Source organism: Globicephala melas, chromosome 6 (genome assembly GCF_963455315.2).
Source record: "Globicephala melas chromosome 6, mGloMel1.2, whole genome shotgun sequence".
Lineage (NCBI taxonomy): Eukaryota > Metazoa > Chordata > Mammalia > Artiodactyla > Delphinidae > Globicephala > Globicephala melas.
The window spans coordinates 103,340,887-103,358,430 of NC_083319.1; the positions used below are offsets into that span (position 1 = coordinate 103,340,887).

A 17,544-nucleotide genomic window follows, 5' to 3' on the forward strand; every position below is an offset into this window, starting at 1 on the left:
CTGAGTTTTCTTTTTTGAAACCATTCTTAACTGCCTTCCTTTGCCAAGGGCTCTCGCCTCAGTTCCAGGGCCCATGAGAAGGTCATTTAATTCACCCAGATGGCACCAGCCCAGCTACGTCCTCCTCAGATCCGCGAACTTTCACCTTGGCTGAGCAACGAGTCAGCGCTACCGTCCCTGTATTTCACTGGCCGCGGGGCTGCCCCGCAGTGTCATTATTTTAAGTAGCAATACAGTACGGGTATTCTCTGCAAAGGCACAAGACCCCACCAATCTCTACGAGCGACCACGTTAACTGGACCACTGAGCCGGCCCCAGAGTCCAGGCACTGGCGCGACGGTGTGGGCGCCGATGTGCAGCAGGACCTCGGACTGGGACTGGCAGGGCGGGCAGAGGGGGAACCGCCTGAGACAGGGAGCGCGCGGGCCAGGCCGGAGGGGACGCAGCAGGCGGGGCGAGGCGGGAAGGGGCGGGGCGAGGCGGGAAGGGGCGGGGCCAGGAGCCCGCCGGGCCGCTCCCCGCCCCTCCCCCTCCGCTCCTCGCTCCAGCCGTCGCCCCGCCCCGCCCCTCCGGCCCAGGCCTGCGGCCCCGCCCTCCTGGTGACGTCACTGGCCAGGCCAGCCGGCGCCATTTTGAAAGTGGAGTCGCCTGCCCTGCCGCTGCCGCCGCCGCCGCCGTCGCTGTCGTAGCCGCCGCCGCCGCCGCTGGAGAAAGAGCAAGAGTGGGGAAGACCAAGAGTGAAATCCACCATCCCGCCGGCTGGTTTGCCAGCCCCTCCTTCCTTCTCCCCCGACCCCCGCCCCCTCCCCCCACAGGTGCCATCCGCCGCCATCCGCCCTCTCTACCCCCCCATCCCCAGGTGAGGGGGGTGAGTTCAGGAAGCGGAGACCCCGAGGAACTCAGCAGGGTCACCATTTGCAGCGCAACATGGCAGGTAAAGGAGAAATCACCCTCTCCACTGACAAGGCACCGCTTCCTTCCTGCTCCCTCCATCACCGCCTAGCGACTGCTTGCGCCTCTTGGAGAGCCACGGGGCACCCCTGGGATTTCAGGGAATTGGTCAAGTGGGCTGGGGTGGGGGTGGGGCGGGTTCTGGAGAGGCGAGTGGTCGCTGTGGTATCGAAATGGCTTTGAACTGGAGGGCTGGAGCCTGGGCATGGGTGGGGGTGGGGTGTGTGCCGGCGAGCTGAGGGGTAAGGCGTGGGTGGGGCGGGGTAGGGGCGAGTGCCGATTCGTCCCTGCGCTTGGGAGCCCGGTGGAACCTCCGCCCCCGCCCCCCCAGGGGGCTTTTCTGCAGCTCTTCCTTCCTTTAGTTCCTATGTTTCTCTCTGCTGCAAGCCTTTTTGGGTGTTCCTACAAATATATTTTGCACTGAGAAGGAAGAGTGCTTTATAAGTTGAAATACAATGGGGACATAACGTGTATTTCTTTCCACTGTGGGTACGTATATTTTTGAGACTGTAAGCCTGAATTTTTTTTTTTGTTTGGAACCATCTCCCTTTCGTTTTTTTTTACCCTTTAGGTCCAAAGAGTGCAAGGCCTCTAATACAGCGAGTTGCGTGAAAAATGTAATTTTAACTTTCCGTTTTGCATCTTAGCTTTTGTGCAGATGTCCTTTTCCCAAAAGGGTTTCATGGAGTTAGTTAAAATAGTTGTGGAGCTCAGAGATATAAATAGCCAAGAGGAGAGAGATTTAGGTAAAAGCTTGGGGCGGAGGGGGGGAGATGCAGAGAGAAAACCAGGTTGGAATATTTAGCAAGGAATGGAGGTGAAGGAAGAGAAAGGTAATTGCTTCGAGGATTATTTTTGTGTATTTTGGTGTTGCTGAATATCTTCCTTCATCTAGTAGAATCAGTCCTAGATCTAGATTCAGTTTCTTTCTCCATAGATCCAGGACATTGCCCCCTCCCTGCTTGGCAGTGAAATGGAAACATTCAGGGACTAAACCAGTTTTCCGTGCTTTTATCAATATTTAGATAGATAATTAAACCTGTAAAAAAGTTAACATATTGGATTGACTTAGGGTTTGCTATGCATAAGTTGCTTTTTGGCCTTGTTGAATGATTAAGTGAAATTAAAATTGTTCTGCACAAGATGATGACAAATGAGCGAAATTAATTCTTTGCCAGGTCCTTTGGATTCTGACGGATTAGGTGAAGGGAGGCAAACCAAGCTTCCTTTTGGCAATCTCTTCACCAACATTCAATTCAGTTTCTTTTCCTCTCTGGAGCCAGTGATTTGCTGGTAATGAACTGCAAAGAAATGGGTGGTGATGTTGTGTTTGCTGTATGTGCGCTGTGGTGATAGGGTTCATATGAATCATCGCTCCTCACCCAGGCAGTAATGTTCCTGAAGTTTTCTCTTCGTTCCGTGTTTTATGGTAGCTTAACCTTATTAACTCTCCTGCCGCCTTTTGTAGCCTTAAAGGAAAACTCTTTAACTTTCGGTATTTACTTTTTTCTGGTAGGTCTTGCTTGAAGTAAGGCTTTTACTGTGTTTGAGGGGAAGGGAAAATGGAAGGGAACTTTTGAACTGATGTACAGTGGTAACGATAGTACATGGCCTTTAACTATTTCAGACCTGGAATCTCTCTCTCTTTTTTAATGCAGTACCAACTATTGGGGACTAACCTTTTTCCAAATTAGTGCTGTGGGGTGGTGGTTGTATGTGTGGGCAGTACCAGGCTGTTAGTATCATGCCAACTATGGATGCCATCTCTGTTTATGAGAGTAAACATGAGTAGGACTCAGTTTTAATTGGTATGTTTTCTTTTTCCAGGAGCTGGAGGAGGGAATGATATTCAGTGGTGTTTTTCTCAGGTGAAAGGAGCAGTAGATGATGATGTAGCAGAAGGTAAGAAAGCATTTAATAATGCAGAATTTGGATATAGAATCTTTCCAAAATCTCTTTTGCTGAAGGATTTCCTTTCAGCTGAGTCTGTTCTAGTTTAAGAACATTTTATGTTTGTTGTCCAAGCAGGGAAAGAACAGTTTTAAAAGTCACCTTTCTGGAAGATAATCTTAAATCTTTTATTACTTATGCCGTGTTTTATTATTATTTTTTCCTGAATAAAATAAGGAGCACTAGATGATGATATATATAAAACCATCACAAGAAAAATCTAAGATCCATGCGGTAAAGGTGTCCTTGCTGTGTAAATTTCACGTACAAATAAATGGTGATGAATTTTCATGGTTGTACACTGCTTTTAGATAATTTAGTTGAACTAGGTGCCATCAATATTTAGCTCAGAAATATTCTTGATAGCATCTTCCATTTTGAGGGGAGATTTTTAGTTTTTTTGGACTTGCCTACTATGAGAGTGTGGTGTTGATTGGCATATTCTGTGAAGAAATGCTGGCTCAAATGATGCATTTAATTGTCTTATAAAGATTAACTTAGGTGGATAAGAAAATAACGGTGTTATAGATATATAGCATGTCTTCTGGAGAGCTTATTGTTGTGTATTTTGAAGCTGGATTTGATCAGTGGAAGGGCTTTAGTTTTCCCCCAGATTTGTTTATTAGTGTATTTCAAAATTCTAGTTTTGAAACTCTAGGATTTTACATTCATTTGAGATGGTCTTAGATGGAGGAAGTCTTGAGATGGAGGAGACATTATATTCAATAAACTAGTTTTATTATTTCATTGTTAGAAATATTAAAGTTTGAATTTTAATAGTATTGTGTGTTTGAATTACAGTAGGAATTTTCTAATACTCAGATAATTAAAATATGTACTTTTAATTTTCAAAAATTTGTCTAGTGAAAATTTATAAATTATCTGTCTCTAGATTGTGTTGTCCTCATAATAAGATCCTATTTCTGACTTACGGTCAGTGTACTGTTTGTTTTGAGGGTTTTTCCAAGGCCACGGTAGGATGATGGCCTTGTGTTGAGCCAGTTGAATGCTTGGATTTGCTTGTGTCAGTATTACTCGTTTTTGGTTTTTTTTTTAATTTTAAAATTTATTTATATTTTTAAAATTTTGGCTGCGTTGGGTCTTCGTTGCTGCGCACGGGTTTTCTCTAGTTGCGGCGAGCGGGGGCTACTCTTCGTTGCGGTGCGCAGGCTTCTCATTGCGGTGGCTTCTCTTGTTGTGGAGCACGGGCTCTAGGCCCGCAGGCTTCAGTAGTTGTGGCACGCGGGCTCAGTAGTTGTGACTCGCAGGCTCTAGAGCGCAGGCTCAGTAGTTGTAGCGCACGGGCATAGTTGCCCCGCGGCATGTGGGGTCTTTCTGGACCAGGGCTCGAACCCGTGTCTCCTACATTGGCAGGCTGATTCTTCACCACTGTGCCACCAGGGAAGTCCTCAATGTCATTCTTTTTTTTTTTTCAATGTCATTCTTAATTAAGTACCTGATCAGTTTGCTGAATTGTGTGGGGAGCCAACTGGCATACATTGTACTTCTGATACAGAGCACTCTCACATTTCTTTCTATTGAATCCTCATCTGTTTTTCAGATGAGAAACTGGAAGCTTAAAGCAGTTAAGAGACTCACTGATGGTCATACAAATAGTGTAAATCAGGGTCTTCTGATGAAGCCTGTGGTGTTTGGCTTGTTCAGAGAAATAAATCCTAAGTTGAAGGGAGGAGTCATGTGTTACTCATATTGTAATTCCATTACCTATTGAACAGTAGGCACTCAGATATTGGATCATTAGTTCTGTGCTGTTGTGTAATACTCGCCAAGTTATGAAAGTGCTGTATACTTGAAAAACGTTCCTTTGTTGTTGTCCATTTATTCCCTTTATCAAAGATCTTCTAGGGGCCTCCTAAATGCTGAGCACTAGGGCTCCAAGGTGTCTAGAATACAAACCCTGTGCGTAGTTCACTGTTAAACAGGCAAAGACCACATGCATTTGATTTAATCAGAAGAAATTGATGATTCCAAACTTAACTGAACCAAATGATAGTTTGTGACATGTATGATGGATCAGTGGTAACTTTCTTCTGCTAATATTTAGTAACTGCATTTTGCAACTGATTCATTAAATAATTTTCATCTGTGGTTGTTAAATATTACTTTTAACATACAGTGCATTCCTAGTATCTTATCCTGAAGCTTGGTATGTATATTTTAATAGAAACATGATTTATTCTAGTACCTATGTCTATACAAATGCAATAAGTATAAAAAGCACCCAATTTTCAAATTATGCAGCTTTAATTTGGGTTTTTTGCATACTGTAGTTTGCACATCATAGTCTATTATGTTTATTTTACTAAGAGAAGGTTTACTTTTCTGAAATAAAGTAAGATTAATACATTTCCCCCTTGGTTTAGATTATAATCTCTAAATGGGTTACATCTGGCTCAACCTTTAGTTTAGCTTGCCTGTTTTCTGTTAACAGTACATCCTAAGTTCTTTTCCATCAAAGGCACCAAATTGTCTTTCCCCTCCTACATGTATTCAGCTGTCATGGCATACTCTTTTTACTTCTGTAATGCTTTAATCTTCTTTCCATACCCACTTTTACCTTGGTTAAGGTTCTCAGTATCTCTCATCAGGATTGCTCTAACTTCCTAAATGATTCCCTGCTTCTTGTCATGTTTTGCTTCTAAGTTAATCTTAAATGCCGTCCCAGTTTTATTTTCCTCAGAAATCTTTAGTGGTCAGTGTATCCACAGGCTTATGAATTACATTCAGATATTTTAGTATAGAATGTGAGACTTCTCACTGGTATGGCCCCTACTTCTCTAAGTTTATTTGCTAGTGTGGTTTACGATCCAGCTAAATGGATACAGTTCTTCACACAAGTCCTGTACACTCTTACTTTGGGGACTTCGTGATTTTTTTTTTTTTTTTTTTTTTTTTGCTGTTCCTACCTTGGAAGGCCTGATACTCCTGCCACAGTTCTCTTATCAGAATCATACTTATCCTTCAGGTCATGCCTGTAACCCTTTTACTACTCATCTCCCTTTTTTGGGAGTATTTTAAGAATCTACCTTCGTAGCACTTTGTATTTATAATATTAGTACCCCAAACCTCTACTGTTGTACTGTAAGCTGTATGTGGGACATTCTATATATAAACTGCTATGCTTAAGAGAAAGCCTGGAACACAGTAGGTATCCAGTATTTATTGAATGGAGGAAGAAAATTTACTATAATGAGGTTATGAAGGGGGACAAGTATGGGTGAAAGGTAGCATGACTGAGACATACTTTTGGCAATCATGAGTTTATTTACTTGGCAGCTTTGTAAGTGGACTGATGGTATATAGCCGTGTAGTAGAAAGAAGCGAGGAGGCCTTGGGTTTCTATCCTAGCGACAGACTAGTATATGTCACTTGTGGTAAGTACTCCTCTGAGTTCCAGTATGCTTAGCCTTAAGAAAACAGAACTGGATTAGGTGATTTCGGTTGTTCTTGTACTCTTAATCTTGTTAACTCTCAAAGATGTCTTAGAAAAGAGACAGCCCCACATTATTATTACTGGTAAGTTAAATTGTTTGAGATGTTAGACTTTCTGGGGGCCTTAATTTAAAAATAAGACAGTGGACTTAGTTACTCAAGGCTCAGAATTTTTCCTTAAATAACATTACAGAACTAAGACAGAATTTTGACATTTGATCAGATACTCTCATTGTCTTTTGGCCCATGTAAGCCCTTCAGGACAGTTACAGCCTGTGTTGGGGTACTTATTTCTGTGCACACACGGCTCTTCAGGCACTTTAAGTAGTTTACCTTTGATGTAGCTGATTGTTTGGGAGAAGGATGAGGCACTAAAATCATTCTCATGTAGTTTTTATTTTAACCTTCATAGTTAACAGTAATAACATTTTATCATATCCTGTACTTTTAGTTTTTCCTTTATTGATAGCTATTCTCCCATGAGAAGGTAGGTCAGAGCACAAAGTCCATGGTTTGAATCCTGCCCAGTCACCTACTAGCTGTGTGATCTTGGGCAAGTTAACTCAACCTCTTTGTGCCTGTTTTCCCCCTCTGTAAAATGAGGATGACAGTAAAACTTGTCTTAGGATTTTGTTTTGATGATTAAATGAGTTAATATTCCTAAAACAGAAACCCAGCACATAATAAGGGTTTAGCTATTGTTATTACTTGAATATTTATGATGAGTAAGGGAGAGTAGGAGAATGAGGAAACTGGGCAATTGTCTTTAAAGGCTATTAAAAACTTCTCATCAGCCAAAGTGAGGAAAATGGTATGTGTATGTTTTATACATATTCTCTGATTCCACAGATACAAAGTTCAAAAACATTTAGAATTAAACCATAGATTTAGAGACACATATGAAGCTGGTAAAACTCTATAAAGAATAGCTACAAAGTAATTAACTGTAAAAGCCAGGATAGTGGTTATCGTTAAGCAGTGATAGGCAGTTGTGATTGCCAGGGGTTCTGGGAAGGCTCATGGGGTGGCAAATTGACCTGGATGGCGGTTGTACAAATGTTTGTAATAACTGATTAACCTAAAGATTGTTGTTTTGATTTTGATTTTCTGTATTTGTTAGACTTCACAATGAAAAAGGTTTTTAAAAAATCCCATACTATACTAAAGGGTTTAGAATGAAAAATGGCAATCCCTTCCACACTCACTCCCTAATCCTCCTTAGCCCTTCTCCTAAAGGCAATTATGTTGAACCCTTCTTCTAGCTGTTTCCCTTGGGCTTAATTACATTTTTTGTGAATAAAATTATATTTCTATTTCTTTCAATTTTAGACATTTTCAATTGACTTCCTTCCATGGTAGATGAAGATTAAGCTGTTGACGTTTTTGTGCGTTTGCCCCAGCGTTACATCACATGTTGTGGTTAAATTAGAAGTCAGTGCTTACATTGTTACGAGGATGCAGATGTTCTCTACTGAGCTGTACTACACTGTAGTGTTGCTCATTTCTTGTGCATCCCTTCATTTTCCCTGAAGCTAATAGTTGCCTGTTTTTTAATTTGCCTAGTTCTTTTGAATTTTTAAAAAAACTTCATTATGGAGATTTTGAACATTACAGGAAGAAGATGGAATAGTATAATGAACTCCCATCACCCAACATCAACATGTGGCCAGTGCTGTCCCATTTATAACTTGGCATGACTTGACTCCTTCCCAGTTCTTTGTTATTTACTAATAGAGATATTATTGGTTTTGTTTTTAAAATCTAGATTCAACAAACTAGAAAACCAAGTTCATCATTTTAATGTGAAACAGTAAGGAATTTTTCCTCATGATTTTTTGCAGTAGCAATTCTGATAATTTGTTAATTTGTTCAAATTTTACTTGTGAAAATAAAATTATTAAAAATTCAAATACACTTGGATAATCTGCAGTGTGTAATTTTGGGTGAAAGATAAGGAAAAATTAACCAATATTGGTTATTTTAATTATTTTAATGCAAATTTTCACTATTTAATATTAAGTATTAAATAATAAATTTTTATTATTTTCATTAATTAATGTAAGTATACTTTTCCTCATCTCCATATTTGATATTCTTAAACTTTCTTTTATAGGATGTTATTTTAGGGTATGATTTTATTACATGAAGTCAGTGAAACTTGGATCCAGATGTATTGCATCTTTTTCAACACTGCTTCCTGTTTATTTTTGGACTTAGACTTGTGGACTGGTTCTTGGAAAAAAAACTTTCATTGGAGAGTCTAAATACTCCCCGAATAAGGACATAAATAAAATTTGAGAAGCAAATAATCTTTGGGGTATCACACAAAATTTGAGGGTTTTAAATCCATTCAGTATGTTTTATGCTACAATATAAATAGATTTTAAGATCATTTGTGTTCTGTTTCTTAGAGTAGTATGCATGTTCGATTTAGGCACTAGGGTCAATTTGTAGAAGAAAATAGTAGAACCCCATTTTTTGCAAATTTCAGAATATTGGTACATCAGCTGTATTCCAGAACGTAATGACTCATAGCAAAGGTATTAGTTAACATTCTTACCTTGTTTCACATGTCACACATCTTTCTCTCAGCACTAGCATTACTGCTGACAGAAGTCTGGTAGTAATGCAGTACCATCACTTAAAGTAGTGTAACTTCGCCCATTAAATAACATGAATGATCATATTTATCTAGTATTAGGCAGTATCCTTGTTTTCTTTTAAGATGCTAAAAATTTTTTCTTACCCCTTTATTGGTAAAAAAAAAAAAAAATTACAAGAGATAATGGCATTTTGTCTCAGGTTACTAAAATAAACCAAAAATTACACTTAGGTATTTTTTAGTACTCTCTTTTAGTGAACTATATTTAAAAATTTTTGAAGATTGTGGAATAAGCAGAATGATGAGAGACTGAAGGAAAGAATTAATTTTATTAAATCAGTAAAAAGATTACCATATATTACGTATTTATACATCTATATTTGCCTAGTTGAGTTGCAGGAAGAAAGGTAAACTTTATTTTAAGCTTCTTATGCTGTTAAATAGGAAAATTAAAGGGTTGGAGATAGATGTTTTAGCTAATATTCTCAATTACAGTCTCTTTTCCCTTCTCTTAGGTGATAATGGAAATTAAAATTGAGTAATCAAAGGTCTGCAAGTTGCTTCCTTAGTAGAAGGAAAGAGAAGTAAAGTCTGGTAATATATAAATTAGATTTCTCAATTATGTGCCAGGTACTGTTTTAGGTGCTTTATTGATATTGTTATTAATCTTTGAAATAAATAGATGCTGTTGTTTTTCCATAGAGACAGGAAACTTGGCTAGGAAGCCTAGTTTACTAACTGTATCCTTGAGCAGGTGGTAGAGCTGGGATTCTTACCTCAAACCTTTAAATTTCCCTAATGTAATTTTATTTACTTAAAAACTTGAGCTGCTTCTTTTAGTTTAGGTGAAGGTGTTTGAGGTTGTTGGAATGTGACTTGTTTAGAGTTTATTTGTAATGCCAAGCAGATTATTGTTGTTTTGAAGTAATTAAATCCAACTTGGAGATTTACTGAATCTTCTGCTAATGGAATTCTTAAGCTAGGACATTCGATAAGGGGTTTTTGAACCTTCTGATGTTGTATGTAAAGTTGTAATGTGTGTGCTTGTACGTAGGTGCATTTTTCTGGTCACAGGGGGTCTGTAACCACTGTCAAAACAGCGATCATTTATTCCATTTTGACGTGTGGTCTGGCAACCCCTCAACTGTGTCAGAACGTCTCTGAAGTTGAAACTATTTTCATGATAATATTTGCCTTTTTCACTGTGTTGACATTTGCACCAATGGTACAAAAGTAAGGGTTGGTAAATCTGCAGGCAACTTAGCATGTATCAAGGCCTTGGCACCAAATGGTACCAGTAGTCATGGTAATCTTCATTGCCATGTACCAGCAGTTTTAAAATGCCAGTTTTACGTAATGTCTTTGATGAAACAGTAAAAATTAATTTTGTCAAGTCTCTGCTATTGAAAGTCTTGACTCTTGAGTACATGTGTGTTGAACATTCTGTTTGACAGAATGGAAAGTACACTTATACCATTCTGTTATAGACCAGACAGAGTACAGTGGTTGAAGGAAAAGTATGGGTGCAATTATTTGTTTCAAGCTGAAGTAGTTGCTCTTTTCATGGAACATTATTTTTACTAGAAGGAGCTACTGACAAACTACTCAGACTTGTATATTTGGCAGACATTTTCTTAAATGAACGGTGAATCTGTTACCTCAATGGACAGTATTTGTTGCCCGTGATAAAATCTGAGCTTTCAAGCAAAACTCAAAGTTTTGGAAAACGTGTATCTCCTGAGCTTGATAACTTCTGAATACTTACAGATATTTCAGATGAGATCAGTAGTAATATTAATGATTGTGATTTTTAATACTGTGTAATGAAATGTGTCAACATTTGGAAAATCTGCATAACTGAATGGCCAATGCTTGTGATGCTAAAAAGTTATGCAAGTAAAAGTGCAAGATAGAGCAATGGATTCTAATATAACAGACAACTGGTATGGTTTCAGACTCCACAAACCTTTAAGAAACTATCACGTGTTGAGTTTTGCTGTAGTATCAAAGAGATATCCGTAGTACCTGAAAAGCCTATTAAACTATTCCTCCCAGGACTTCCCTGGTGGTCCAGTGGTAAAGAATCTGCCTTACAATGCCGGGGACACAGGTTGATCCCTGGTCAGGGAACTAAGATCCCACATGCCTCGGGGCAACTAAGCCCTTGCGCCAGAACTACTGAGCTAGCGAGCCTCAACTAGAGCCTGTGTGCTGCAAACTACAGAGCCCACACGCCCTGGTGCCTGTGCGCCACAACTAGAGAAGAGAAAACCCGCACGCCACAACTATAGAGAAGGCTGTGTGCTGCAACGGAAGATCCCACATGCTGCAACTAAGCCCCGACACAGCCAAAAATAAATAAAATTTAATAAATAAAGCTTAAAAAAAAAGTCAACATCTATTTAAAAAAAAAAAGGAAACTATTCCTCCCTTCCCAACTACATACCTAAGACTGGATTTCTTCATATATTTAACCTACACAACATAGTGTAGTATGTTGGATGCAGAAGCAATTAAGAGAACCTCAGCATCTTCTGTTAAGTCAGACCTTAAAAAGATTTGCAGCAATGTAAAACAATGCCGTTCTTCTCACTGATTTTTTTGGGGGGGGGGCAATAGTCTCTTTTTTTCTTTTTATAACTTTTTTGTTAATGTGTAGGGCTTTTTATTACATTCTTATTTTTTGGCTGCTTTGGGTCTTCGTTGCTGCACGTGGGCTTTTCTCTAGTTGCGGCGAGTGGGGGGCTACTCTTCGTTGTGGTGCATGGGCTTCTCACTGCAGTGGCTTCTCTTGTTGTGGAGCATGGGCTCTAGGCATGCGGGCTTCAGTAGTTGCCACACGTGGGCTCTAGGGCGCCCAGGCTTCAGTAGTTGTGGCGCATGGGCTTAGTTGCTTTGGGGCATGTGGGATCCTCCCGAACCAGGGATCGAACCTGTGTCCCCTGCATTGGCAGGCAGCTTCTCAACCACTGTGCCAACAGGGAAGTCCCCACTTATTACATTTTTAAATAAGTAAGTATTTGAAAATTTAAAATATCTTTGAGGTCTTCAGATTTTAATAGTATAAGGAAATCCTGCCATCCAGAAATACCTCACAACTGTGGGCTTAGTCTGTTAATTTCATTGTTCTATTGCTTTAAAAGAATCTCATGGGGGCTTCCCTGGTGTCGCAGTGGTTGGGAGTCTGCCTGCCAACGCAGGGGACGCAGGTTCGTGCCCCAGTCCGGGAAGATCCCACATGCCGCGAAGCGGCTAGGACCGTGAACCATGGCCGCTGAGCCTGCGCGTCCGGAGCCTGTGCTCCGCAACGGGAGAGGTCACAGCAGTGAGAGGCCCGCGTACCGCAAACAAACAAAAAAAAATCATGAACTATAAGTGATCAGAAAGAATCATAAAGTGCTGCTTTTGTGCATGTGTATTTAAAGCTTTCCTATGACTTCAGATTGTTTCAGCCTACTTACTCCCTTGCTGTTCTTTAGGTACCAAATTAAATCTGCCTTCAGTTTTTCAGGGCTTTTCCCACTATCTCTGCTGAGGTCCAGCTATCATTAATACTTAATGTAGGAATACTAAATTCCTTAAAGCCTAGTCTAGTGCCATTTCTGGGTTGGCTGCCTGGTCATTAGAAATGAGTTGGTGGCCTTGACATTGTGTTTTATTTTGAACCCGACATGTAGTGGTTTGATGTGTTACTTTTTTCTTGTAAGAAAGTCACAGAATTGGCATGGTAACTATTTTCAACTCTTAACCACTAAAGGGAGGAAAGGAGAAGGAACGGTGTTTTTCTTTAAATTCTACTTTAAAATGCAGCATAATTCTATATTTAAATAGTTGCTGAGTTTCCCATTTGAAGAATGCAGTATCAACTATTTATTGCTTAGTATTTTCAGGTTTTTTTTGTGGCTACTTTTCTACCCTTTTAAAAAAGTATGTAGGACTTTTAAAACTAGCTTTACCAATTTTCCATCCATGTTTAAACATTTAAACATTTTTAAATAAACATTGAGTTTATTTTAAAAATAGCTAATTTTTTATTAATATGGACATTTTTAGTTAATGTTAGCTGTAGCTGATTAAAATGTCATCTAGATCTTTGCCTGTGGCATATGTGGAATTCCTGGCAATTCATTATTGAGTGCTTCTGTGTGCCACTATACCAAGGGTCAGGCTCTTGTAATTTTAGTTTCTATAGGTTGACTTTCTCTCTGAATGTTCAGATATCAACTGGAATTTTCTTTTCTGAAGTTCTTGAGTGATCTCTTTTATCCAGTTCAAGGGGGTTCATGGAACAATGACCCAGTTTAAGAACCTCTGCTTTAATCTAAAAATTTGTCTGTGATTATATGCCTATATGGTTAAGTTGGAGGAGTCAAGGATATTTTATATGGTAACAATAGTTTTTAGACTATTAAAAGGGTATTCTTTCTTAGGAATCTTGTTAGTACTTACTGTTACTGATATAATATTAGAGGGATGAATCTTCTAACTGGACCTGACAGCTTTAGTGTATTCCCATCTTGATTTTTTTTTTTTAATTAAAAAACTGCTGTCTCCTTAACCATGGGTAAAAATATTACAGTGTATATTGGATTTTTATCTGATTGCTTGTTTATACTTCATTCAGAAGGAATCTAAATTCTTCTTCAGTAGTCTGTATTAAGAGAGAAACCGAAGTTGGTAAAAGGGATTGGTGGGAACATTTTTTAAATTATTTGAAAATCTGGAACAATGTTACTTTTTAGAACTTGCCATTGTAGTTTCAGGTCAGCTGCCTGTGAAAGTGGAAACAACCTTTTTGGTGTTTCCCCACGTCTGTTTTTTTTTTCTTTCCCAGTTTACCACAAGGTGAGAGTCTTGTGGGCCTGGAGTAGATGTGTTTTTAAGATAGCATAAGAGGAATCGTTAATATTTTCTGTTGGCTAATAGATTGGGAAGGCTGTATTTCAAGAAAACAAGCTGTTGTAGGCAATCAGTAACTCTTTCAGATTCCTTATGTAGGGATGCAACATTAGAAATGGTTATAAGAATTGGTAGTGGGGAAGGGACTGCTCATAGTCTTCTTTTTTCCCCTTGACAAGAATTATTTTTGTCTAGCAGCAGATAAGTGAAGTACTTTTTAGCTCCCTAATGTTTTTATGTTTTTTTCATTGTAAAAAAACACAAAAACATAAAGTTTACCATCTTGACCATTTTTAAGTGTACAGTTCAGTAGTGCTAACTGTATTCAAAATACTGTGAAACAGGTCTCCAGAACTTCATCTTGCAAAACTGATACTGGACCCATTAAACAACAACTCCCCATTCTCTCCTCTACCCTGGTATCCACCACTGTGCCTTCTGTTTCTGTGAATTTGACTAGTTCAAATACCTCATACACGTGGAATCATACAGTATTTGCCTTTTTGTGACTGGCTTATTTCATATCCTCAAGGTTCATCCATGTTGTAGCATGTGACAGGATTTCCTTCCTTTTTAAGGTTGATTTCATTTTATGTATATACCACATTTTGTTTTTCCATTCATCTTTTGACAGACACTTAGTTTGTTTCCACCTCTTAGCTATTGTGTACTTCTAGCCTTTTTATATATAGCTGGGGTTCTGTGGGGAGGAACATCCTATAAGTACTTTCTGTAAGTGATTGGAGGTGGACAGGAAGAACCCTAAGCAGAACATGAAAGTATCAGATTAGAGGTTATTAAAGAATACAGATCGGTACTGCTGTGATACAAGTCTGTTATCCCAGATTAACAGTTTGAGGACAAGAACTGGGTTACTTTATTTTGTAGGCTCTTTCAGGATAAGGTTAGGCAAAATCTAAATTTTTGACCAAAGTTTCACCTCATTTGCAGTTTCTGGTTAAAAATAGAAAATCCCATAGATTTTGTAAGTCACATTTCATTACTGTAAAACTAACAGTAAAGACAGTCAGTATGTTGTTTTGTGTGTACTTTAATTAGGCAAAGTCTTCACCATAATAGGAAAATTTGATAACTGCATTGCATTTCTTTATAATGAAATCGTAGATAAGGAATGACCAAGGTTGCGTTTCTTAACAATAGCCTTTGAGGTAGACATTATTGTCATTTTGTACACAAGGGCACTGAAGCTCCAAGAAGTTGAGCAATGTTAATCTAAGATTATGAGTTAGTAAAACTGTTCTATTTTTTAGGCTCCCACGTTGCTTCTGTGTGGTTCAGCTTAAAAAAAAATACTATTTGATTAAATCTAAATCTCTGGTTCTCATAGGGAATGGTGCTAGGGTGAGACCTTAGGTATTCATCTACAAGTCAACAAGTACTTTTTGAGTGCCCAATATTTTGGAGAATGTGAGAGAAATAGAAGACATGAGTCCATCACTTAGGTATATTAAGGAAGGTCAGTTTTATTACAATAAGCATTCTCCATAACACATTGTTGCCTTTGGTATTAACCAGTTCATGTCACCAGGAGATCCTTGACTAATCGTATGTAAAACTTTTATAGGTAATGCTGGGATATGAGTAGTAAATCATTTCCCCTTTTCCAAGTTGACTTGACTTTGCTTGATATTGAGATGGTGTTGTAGTACACCTACTTGGTTGCTCAAAGAATCACATATATCTCAAGTCTCTTTTTTTCTTTTATGAGATGTCTATATTTATGCTTTAGAGAAACTAGTAGTGTATAACATTAAGTAGTAGTGTTAATTCTGAGGGCTCATAACATGAGCATTTTCCACATTTTTGAAAGAGTTAACTGCAAATAAGCTGTTATCAGTTGGAGGGCCTTTATTCTGTGAAAGTAGATGACAGTTGTCACGAGTGTAGGTTGAAGGCATATGGAGATGTTTGTATATGTTATTTATAGCTATGATGGTAAGAAAATCCAATACCAACTAGAAAGAAAACCCCACTATAACTTTGAAGTGTTGTATTTTATTTATGTAACTGATGCCCAAGGACTCATGGAAATAAAGTGAGAGCTAATTGAAGTTATTTGGAAGTTTCTTTACTGTTAGAATTATAGTCCTTTAAGTTGGGAATGCTCAGTTCTACTCTGGGAGCATTCTGTTATTAACACATACTTGTTAAGCATGTCTCAAGTCTTTTTAAGACATAAATACGTCTTTCAGTGTTTTCAGATGGTCATGAGTTGAATTTGCTAATGATTATAACTGGAGATTTCTCCAGGCAAATGTTTGTGGTAGTTTACAAGCCCTTTTGTCCCTTTCCTTTGTATCCTGTGTTTCAAAACCTTCATTTGAAATTTGGCAGTTCCTTAAAAAGTTAAACACCAATTTGCTGTGTAACCCAGCAATTCTACTCCTAGGTATATATCTAAGAGAATTGAAAACCTGCGTCTACAAAACTTGAACACGAATGTTTATAGCAACATTATTTGTAATAGCCCAGAAGTAGAAACAAACCAAATGTCTGTCACCTGGTGATGTAGCCATACGGTAGAATATTAAACAGCCACAGAAAAGAACGAAGTACTGATACCTGCTGCAACGTGGATGAACTTTGAAAGCATGCTAAGTGAAGAAGCCAGTCACAGAATCCACATACTACATGATTCCATATATATGAAATGTCCAGAATAGGCAAATATATTGAGACAGAAAGTAAATTAGTGGTTGCTAGGGCTCGTGAAGGGTGGGAGTAAGGAGAGTGGCTGCCAACAGGTACAGCGTTTCTCTAAGGGGTGATGAAAATGTTCTGGAACTAGATAGGGGTGATGGTCACAAAATTCTGTGAATACAGTAAAAACTGCTGACTTGTACACTGAATTTGAAAAAATAATAATAGTTAATAAACTAAAAAATAAACAGGAGAGACAAGGTAGGATTCTGTTTCTTAAAAAAATTTCTAGAGGGACTTCCCTGGTGGCACAGTGGATAAGACTTCACGCTCCCAATGCAGGGGGCCGGGGTTCGATCCCTGGTCGGGGAGCTAGATCCCACATGCATGCCGCAACTAGGAGTTCACATGCCACAACTAAGAAGACTGCCTGCCGCAACTAAGACTTGGTGCAACCAAATAAATAAATAAATATTTAAAAAAAAAATTTCTAGAGCCAATTAAAAACTCCCATTTACAAAAGAAAAAACTTTCATTTTGTAGTACTTCTCATACAGACGACATCTACATCTGACTTTCTCCACTGTAGTAAGCAAATCTAGTCTGCATATCTTTTTTACAAACCAAACATAAGGCAATTATTTTTGTATTTTACTAACCAGAATTTAATGTAAACACACACACACAGACATATACAGTGGTAAAGACAAACAGTACAAGAGGTATACCTAGAAAGCATGTCTCCCTCTTACCCCATTCTCCCAGGTTCTGTGTCCCCAGAGATACTGTCACAAATTTCTTATATGTTATTCCGGAAGTATTGCATATTTGCATGTTTTTAACTTAATGGAGCATGTTCATCATTTTAGATTTAAAAGAGGAAAATATATTTCAGAAATCCATGATAGGAAAGGTCTGTAGGCCCCCTTAGCTACCAATTTCTTTTAACTGGTCTGTGATTTCTATATCTTCAGCCTGAAGAGTTGCTGAGAAGGTTGTATATGTTTGGGATGTGCATCTAGGTGTGC

The 17,544-nt window shown here is 38.8% G+C and overlaps 1 protein-coding gene across 1 annotated transcript in view; it reads left to right on the forward strand.

Annotated features, from left to right (window-relative positions):
• The first annotated feature begins 629 nt into the window (after positions 1 to 629).
• Positions 630 to 17,544, forward strand: part of PPP2R2A (protein phosphatase 2 regulatory subunit Balpha) — an 88,622-nt gene continuing 71,707 nt past the window's right edge. Inside the window, exons 1-2 of the mRNA XM_030879070.3 lie at positions 630 to 934; positions 2,779 to 2,853. Coding sequence (XP_030734930.2) covers positions 928 to 934; positions 2,779 to 2,853 — 82 coding nt within the window. The 5' untranslated portion in view covers positions 630 to 927. The remainder of the gene's footprint in view (positions 935 to 2,778; positions 2,854 to 17,544) is intronic.